The sequence below is a fragment of the Propithecus coquereli genome, unplaced genomic scaffold (assembly GCF_000956105.1).
Source record: "Propithecus coquereli isolate 6110/MARCELLA unplaced genomic scaffold, Pcoq_1.0 Scaffold461, whole genome shotgun sequence".
In the NCBI taxonomy this organism is placed as follows: Eukaryota; Metazoa; Chordata; class Mammalia; order Primates; family Indriidae; genus Propithecus; species Propithecus coquereli.
Genome location: NW_012150408.1, coordinates 239,595 through 247,898, shown reverse-complemented (window position 1 = coordinate 247,898; position 8,304 = coordinate 239,595). Strand labels below are relative to the sequence as shown.

The 8,304-nt window shown below is 51.3% G+C and overlaps 2 protein-coding genes across 2 annotated transcripts in view; both read right to left on the bottom strand.

The window, feature by feature from the left end:
* RPL32 (ribosomal protein L32) overlaps positions 1 to 1,492 on the bottom strand; it is a 9,484-nt gene extending 7,992 nt beyond the window's left edge. The window contains exons 1-2 of the mRNA XM_012655169.1: positions 1,438 to 1,492; positions 1 to 101 (exon numbers count right to left, since the gene is read on the bottom strand). Coding sequence (XP_012510623.1) covers positions 1 to 96 — 96 coding nt within the window. The 5' untranslated portion in view covers positions 97 to 101; positions 1,438 to 1,492. The remainder of the gene's footprint in view (positions 102 to 1,437) is intronic.
* A 1,947-nt stretch (positions 1,493 to 3,439) lies between these two features.
* The window catches only part of EFCAB12 (EF-hand calcium binding domain 12), a 22,681-nt gene continuing 17,816 nt past the window's right edge, over positions 3,440 to 8,304 (bottom strand). The window contains exons 8-10 of the mRNA XM_012655168.1: positions 6,081 to 6,240; positions 4,378 to 4,434; positions 3,440 to 3,698 (exon numbers count right to left, since the gene is read on the bottom strand). Coding sequence (XP_012510622.1) covers positions 3,440 to 3,698; positions 4,378 to 4,434; positions 6,081 to 6,240 — 476 coding nt within the window. The remainder of the gene's footprint in view (positions 3,699 to 4,377; positions 4,435 to 6,080; positions 6,241 to 8,304) is intronic.

Sequence of the window (8,304 nt, the reverse complement as noted above, 5' to 3'; positions counted from 1 at the left end):
CTTGATTTTGACATAGCGGTCTGACTGGTGCCGGATAAACTTCTTGGTCCTCTTTTTGACGATTTTGGGCTTCACAAGGGGTCTGAGGGCGGCCATGATGCCTTTAAGAAAGAACCAGACCCAGTTAAAGAAGAATCCTGGAAGGAGGCTTTCCTGCCCAGGGCTTGCACACTTGTTGCAGAGTGTCTTCCAATCACCAGCTACCGAGCAAGCTGGGAATGGAATGGGTACCTCTGCTAGGCTTGCTTTCCCTCCTGTTTCCGAAGCTGGCAGAATACTAGCCACTCTCCAGACGCGATCCCAGGAGGTCAGGGGTCACCTCACCCACTGAGAGCCCAAGAAAGAATCCAACAGCTGACCTAAAACAAAACTGACCCCAAGACCTTCTCAGTTTGCCAAGGGGCAGCAAATCCCACCCCACGAAGTGCCCCAACACCTACACAGTGCATTTAGCTGTACAGGCCTTGGCCAATCTACTTGAACCTGCGTCACAGTTTTCACACCTGTAAAATGGAGCATGACACTGCATGCTGAATGCTTGCACAGTGCCTGTCACAAAGTAAACGTTCAATAAAGATAACTTATAATTCCCCTAGGTTGCTGTGGCTCTGCAGTACCCTCAAAATATACACAAAACCATGATGTGATTCTAAAATGCCGCAAACCTTTAAACTTACTGCTCTACCTGGAGATGTTCGAGAATCAACATACACCTGCCTCAGTGTAGTTCTCCCAGCCACTTATTTTTTTTCCTACTGCAGCACCCTCTTTGTTCTCTTCACAGCCATCAATCTGCTTTTTTGGTTTGGCACACAGTAGGTACTCAACGGACCACATATTCAATAACGACTGTACCCACTGGAACCATGACGTCCTCGAAGGCAAGGGGTCATTTTCATCTTCATATTCCCAGAGATCCTAACTCACTACCAGAATTTCTGTTAACAATTGAAGGAGCAGACTACACATTTTTTTTTTTTTTTTTGCGGTTCCGCAGCGGAGTCCGAGGGCCAGAGACTGGAGGAGAAGGAGCGTCGGATGCAGCAGTGAAATACACGTGGGCAGACAATCGTGACAGGGCGACCCACGATCCGAGCTCACGGGCTGTCAAGCCGAGACAGCTCTGGACGTTCCACAGCCCCGGGGAGCCCCGTAGTCTGGCCCCAGTTAGCACCCCGCGCCGCCAGGAATCAAACGAGCCTTGTGCAGCTCTGACTGACCTGACCCCAGGCAGCCTCTGTAGGAGGGCAAGCGGCCCTGGGAGGCAAAGCCCCATCACCGCCCGGGCCGCTTCGGCGTTCCTGTACATGTTCCGGCAAGCCGGCAACGACAGTGCCCACAGAGGCGACCTCGCGGAAGGAGAGGCCCCCTCACGAAGGGTGTAAAGGGACTCGATGAAGACCGCAGAATTGTGGATGGCCCACGATTAAGACTCACCGAATAGGAGATGGCTGCCACCTCCGCCGGCAGCGCCAAGAAGAGAGAGCGGAACGTGGTGCGCAAGGGCTGATGGGAATTAACCTCTAGGATCCTGGCAGGGAAAAGACGAGGACTTCCGGTTCCAGGTCCTTCAAAGAAAATAGACAATCAAAAGAAATAATGCTGCAAAAAATGCTGAGTATACCTGTGTTTTATTAGAAATTAATATATAGGAATAAATCTGAAAATTTATCTTACCTGCCTTTGGGACTACGTAGAAATTTGGAATTCTTTCTAAGTTAAGACCTGGGGAGGAGGAGTACTTCCGCCAGAAGTTGAAGCCAAATCCAGCTTTTGGACTATTTCCGCCCGTCTTTCTTCTACCCGCAAGTGCGCCTCTTAGTGGCCGGGAGAAAACAAAACATAGACTTCCTAATAATTCCCTCGCGTGAATTTATATAGTAAATACTAACGAGACTATAACAGCTAACATTCAATAGGAGTTACTATGCTTACCACAATTCTATAAGGAAGTTCTATTATTCTCTCTATTGTACATACATGGAAAGTGAATTGTGGAGATTTGACTCCACACCTCTTTTTTTTTTTTGAGACAGAGTCTCCCTCTGTTGCCTGGGCTAGAGCGCAGTGGCGTCAGCCTAGCTCACAGCAACCTCAAACTCCTGGGCTCAAGCCATCCTCCTGCCTCAGCCTCCCAGGTGGTTGGGAGTACAGGCACGTCCCACCATGCCCAGTTAATTTTTTCTATTTTTTGTAGAGACGGGGGTCTCGCTCTTGCTCAGGCTGGTCTCAAACTCCTGACCTTAAGCCATCCTCCCGCCTTGCCCTCCCAGAGTGCCAGGATTACAAATATGAGCCACCCCACCAGCCTCACACTCCACACTTCTAACGGTGAAGCTAAACAGACTAGTTCTTAAAATTGTTGATCTTGATTTGTTTTGCTTAGCTTTTGTTTTTAAAATTATTGTGAAAATCAAATTTCAGGATAAATAAAAAAACCCTGATCCCACGACTCGAACACAATACAGATGTCACTGGTGATCTCGACAGTAGTTCCGGGGGTGAGATGGGGACAGAAGGTAAACTGGATTGTGTTGATGACTTAATGAAAGGTGAGAAGGGTGTGTTGACAACTCCATAGTGAGATTTGGGCTGTGAAGGGGTGTTGGAGGAGACCCAGAGAAGCGAAATGTCTTGTCTGAGATCACACAGCTGGAAAGTGGAAGGATTGGGACTAGAACCCTGCTGTGTCTGTGGCTATACCACACCTCATGACTCATGCTGGTCCTACACGCTGTGTGTAGTCAGATGGGATGCAGAGCGTGGAAGCATGTAGCTAATGGCAGCTTGCATGATGCAACCCATGAAGGAAAAGGTCTTGACAGGCTCAGTGGATTAATAAGAAGAACTCATGAACCAGAGAGCATGCCTTCAGTTTCCAAAGACCTAAGAGATTTGGAAGCAGTACCCAATGGCTCAGTCTTTGGGGGGTGAAAGACATGCTGCCACCTCATTTCACAGAGGAGGGCACAGGGGTACCCACAATGCCTGCTGCCTCCCCGTGGGCACTAAGGTCCCAGGACAAGAGGCTGGAGGTGCCATGGAGGCATCCCTGTCAATATCTCAGGGAATGTGCCTGCTGTATAGCTGCCCCCCCACCCTCCAGGCTCAAGCTTTCCAAACTCCCTTCTGGCCAAAGTTCCTGAGAAAGAAATCATATCAACCGAGTCACAGCTGATATGAGAAAAACTCCAACATGCTTTATTTCAAAAGGGCAAACTTCAGGGAAAGAAAACCATCCAAAAACGGCACATTTTTCCCTAGACACATCTATCCTCTGAGAAACTGGACACTTTGGGTGCAGAAGGAGCTGGCCCTAGGCCATTCCATTGAAAGGATTTTTGTCTAGTTCTTTGACACTCCTGTGTCTATGGCTTGGGCTGCTTGCCACACTGGTCCCTGGCCCAGGATGGCTGGGTCCAGTAACACCTGGGCCACTCTAGTTGACGTAGTAGACCTTGGCAGCATCATAGTGGGCACAGGTCATGTAGCTTGTCTCCCTAAAGGGCCACCAGTGGTCAGGGTGGTAGGTGGCTGGGTAGACACGGGGCTGGGGGTGGATACAACTGAAGAGTGCCAGGCTCCGGTCAGTGGCCACGGTGGGCAGGTAGAGATACAGCTTATCCAGAAGGTGCCCCGGCCAGAAGGAATTGGGGTGGGTTCGCTGCAAACCACTGGGCCTCTTCACCTTCAGCTTCCTAGAAAATCAGAAGACAGAAGGAAAATTGTCAGCTGACAGGCCAGGGCTCAGGCTCCTTCTCCCTAGAGCACACCAACTGTGACCAAAGTGGAGATTTACCACTGTATTCAGCACCTCAGTACCTCAGTCCTCCCTGCAGTTCCATGTGGTAGATTCTGTTATCCTGTCGACCTCACCAATGAGGACCCAGAGGCCCAGAGAGGCTGTAACACAGTGAGCAAGTGGCTGGGTGCAGGTTTGACTCCCAGTCTGCTGCCTCTAAAACCCAAAGTCTTAACCGTGCACCATCTGTTAGCTGGAGGCATTTTAATGTGGTGTCTGGAGTGCAGCCCCTGGAGCTGGCCTAGCTGGGTTCAAATCCCCACTCTACCACTTAATACATGTGTGACTTTGACCTGTCTGGGCCTCAGTTTCCTCTTCTGTAATATGGGTATGCTAAGACTAACATCATAGGGTTGTTGAGAGGATTTAAGTGAGTTAACACATGGAAGGCCTCAGAGCAATGCTTCCTGGCACTCTGTCATTTCACTGGCCCTCAGGTCAGGGCACCGAGCCCAGCTGCTGTGCTAGGCACATGATGCGACATGCAGAATCCCAGGGACCCCTCCAAGGTGAGGCTAGCCCCCCTCCCACGTTCCTTCCTTCCTTCCTTCTGGAGTTAGATGATTGCCACAGACCTGGTGAATTCCTCAAACTCCTTAAAGTGCATTTTCTTGATTTTCTTCGGCATTTTCCTAGTGGAGAAAAGAAAGCCATTTTGTTAGGAGAGGGGAATCCAGGCTAATGGGGCCTTGGGGAGTGGGTCAGGGGGCCATAGGAGTGGACCCATTTCTGAGTCTCAAACCAGAGGTCTGAAGAGAGAATTTCTTCTACCTGGGGTGGGGTCCTGACTCTGCGTCTCCATGCTCCAGGGGAACACACAGTGGGCTTGGGTCAGCCAGACCTGGCCTCATCACCTAGCTGGCTGGGTTCTCCTTTCTGGGCCTTGGTTTTCTCATTGCCCAGAACAGAGACCTCCCAGGGTAGTTATGAAAGATGTTCAATAAGTAGTAGCTGCTGAATCTGAATCCTTTTGGGGCCCCTGACTCCCACTTCCCCTGCCAGAGCCTAACCCAGCCTTGAGGACAAGGGCGGTGAGAACTAACCCCCCAAACCTTGAGCCTACCAGGCATCACTAATCAATCACAGCATTTCTTCCCAATCCTGTCTGAGTAGCAGATAGAGCCAATGTCTCTCCTTGACCTAGGGGGCCTCTCTTTCTCCTTTATAGCTGTGGCCTACCTAAACATGGACAAAAATCCCTTTCCCAGGTTCCCACCCACTTCCCGGGTTCGTGGCTCAGGAATTGGTGCCAGCGGCCTAGGGGCTGGGAGGCAGTCACAGAGGGAACAGAAGGGCCCTCAGGGCTCCACCAGCCTGGCTCCCACTGAGGACGCACCTGCAGGCCTGGGGCTGCTGCTGCACGTGAGAATGCCCTGACCAGAGCAGGTGAAACACCAGCAATCAGCGAGTGAGCGCCGTCTGTGCTGAGAAGTTTACGTGCACTTCTCACCTGACCCTCACTGTGCTAGGCCCCTTTTACACAGGAAGATGCTGAGGCTCAGAGAGAGGAGTGCCTTGTCCATTTAACCCGAGGCCTGTGTGATCTCTACTCGGCTCTGCTGCGCCCCACCCAGGCGTTCTGGCCACACACCCCCGAGAGCAGCTGGCAGAGGTCTAGGGTGCTGGGGCAGGTCCCGGGTCCCTCCCACCTCCTGGTTTCCAGCCTGCTGGCCCATCCTCCTCCCGTGCTGGGCCCCTCCCTCTGCAGTCACCCGCTGGTGCTGCCCAGGGCTTGCCACCTGCTGCTTGACCCAAATCTGGTGGTCCTAGGCTTTGGATCACCGAAGGAGGTCATTTGCTCAGAGGGGATTCAGGCTGGTCTGAGGGTCAGGGATAGGCCCCAGGGCAGTGTTCCTTTCTCCTCCTAGGAGCTGCAAACCTGCCTCTTGCCAGAGAAGGGGTGTGTTGGCTGCAGGGCAGTAGGGCAGTAAAGGGGCTGCCCCTCTGTCCTCTGTAGGGCCCCTGACACCTGGGTGGTGACTTGTGACCCCCCCCCCAAATCTCTAACAAGGCCCTCCTCATAATATTCCCAGAGACCTTGCGACTGTGTAGGGCTGTGGTCGGGAGGGCAGCTGTGTGGGAGCTGAGGCGAGGGGGCCAGGATCCTAAGGCACGTGGTGGCGTGACACTTGGGACTTGGCCAATACATGGTGACCAGTCGGGACACAGACGCTGGTACAACATGACACGCCAAGTATTTCAGCATCCCAGCCCCCGCACTCAAGGGACAGCAATGGGACGCGACAAAGGGCAGAGAGAAGGGGGTCTGAAACTCAGCTTGTCAGTCTTCTTGGCCGCAGACTGTCTGAGGCCCTGGGACCTGAGAAGAGCCAGGTTTGGAGGGAAGACCTTCCAGTCAGAGTAGTAGCCTCCGGGCTGCCGGATCGGGCGCACCTGGTCCTCCTGGAAAACGATCTTGTCTCCTGGGTAGAGCAGCGCTGTGAGCAGCGGGAAGGAACACGCGTGGCCCATTAGCTCAGACAGTCCCGCTCCTCCCCGAGCCTCTGGGGTCAGGTGGGGGCTGCTTTCTTTTAAATTGCATTTTTGTTTAAAAAGGCTTTTTTCTCACATACATTTTCTAACTTGTTCTCTTCTTTTTCTTTCCTTTTTTTTTTCTTTTTAAGACAGAGTCTCGCTCTGTCACGCCGGCTAGAGTGTAGTGGCATCATCATAGCTCACTGCAACCTCAAACTCCTGGGATCAAGCGATCCTCTGCCACACCCAGCTAATTTTTCTATTTTTTGTAGAGACGGGGGTCTCACTCTTGCTCAGGCTGGCCTTGAACTCCTGAGCTCAAGCGATCCTCCCGCCTAGTCCTCCCAGAGTGCTAGGATTACAGGCGTGAGCCACCGCGCCCGGCCTTAACTTGTTGTTTTCAAATAACCATAGATTCACTGGAAGTTGCAAAAATCGAGCAGAGGGGTCCTTTGAACCATCCCCCCAGCATCCCCCTGCGGTGATACAGCCTATAGCTGTAGTGCCGTATCAGGAAAGTGGCCTTGGGCCTTGGGATGGTGCTGCTGATGGGACTACACATGAGGGGGGCCATTTATAACCAGGTCAACAAGGGCCCCAAGGCCCGAGTACAACAAGGACTGGGCTGGTTAGGAGTCACAGGAGCAGGCGGGAGGATTCCACCAAGACTTCACTAGGTTAATTTAGACCTGTTTGATGGTAGTTTTCTCCTTATCTTGAATTAGTTTCACAGATATCCTTGGGAGAGTTTTCTAAGAAGTGCAGAACATAAAAAATACTGAGCCAAGGTCTCCACCTTCCTGCAACTGTGGACAGTGCTCATCCTACAATGGTAACACACAAAAATCTCATGTTCTGGAAAAAGTGATGAAGCTACACTCCAGGTTGTTCATGTTGGTCATTCGGGGCTAGGGGAGAGTCAGTGCGGGTAAGAAGTTAGGAGACGGAAGGGGAGTTATGCAACTTCCACATTTTCAAAAGGTATCCACGACTTTTTAAAGTGTGATTTTTAAATGATTTATAGAAATACTTTTATGCAAATGGAAAAGAAAAAGATTTGTGAATGGATGGTCACAGAAATTTTAATAGTGGCCAACTCAGGCTGGAGGAATTTTTATTTTTATGTTTTCCAAAAAATTCAAATAAGCAAGTATTATCTATAAAATCAAGGCAGAAAACCAATAAAGCTATATTTGCTGGGGAGAGGGGGATACCTCAATGTTCTAGAATTCTGGCCCCTGAGCTTGAGGCCTGGAGTCTGAGTCCACCAAGCTCTAGTCTAGAACACAGAGCTGGAAGTCCTGATATTTGAGCCTCTGCCCACAGTGGATCAGGCCTCTGTCAGAAAGACACCCAAAGATAGTGGCCAAGACAGTAGTGAATTCAGGAGCAAAAAGAGGCCCATTCATGGGATGCTCCTGTGTGCCTGTGAATGTGAGATCCTGCGACGGCTGAAGCTCACCCGTGTGGGAACCCAGGAGCTCGCAAAAGACAGCAGCGGAGAGAATCAACAGTGGCTTGATGTTCTGGTGAGGGCAGACAGAGGACGTACATTTGGGGAAGTCCTAACCCAGGGGGTGCTGTCCAGGGTGCGTGGGATGTCTGCTTGCATTTTCGAAGACACCAGCTGCAGCTCCACCGCTGGATAAACCAGGGATATAGACAAGCAGGGAAGGTGAGGCTCCCTGAGGAAGGAGGGAGGAAGGGATGTTTTGGTGAAAAGTGTGTGTCCAGAGGGCAGGATCTCCTTCCGTCTCTGCCCTCCCAGCCTAGACAGGCAGCAACTGGCTGCCCAAGCAGGGGGCCGCAGCGTGTGTGGGAAACTGACCACTGAAGTTGCTTTGCCTGTGTTCCTGAAGGCCTTTGGCCACATTCTCCTGTTATAGACTGAATTGTGTACCCCCACGATTCATATGTTGAAGTCCTAACGCCTAGGACCTTAGAATGCGACTGTATTTGGAGATAAGGCCTTTATTTTTTGTCGTTGTTGGTTTGTTTTTTTTTTTTTTGAGACAGAGTCTCACTGT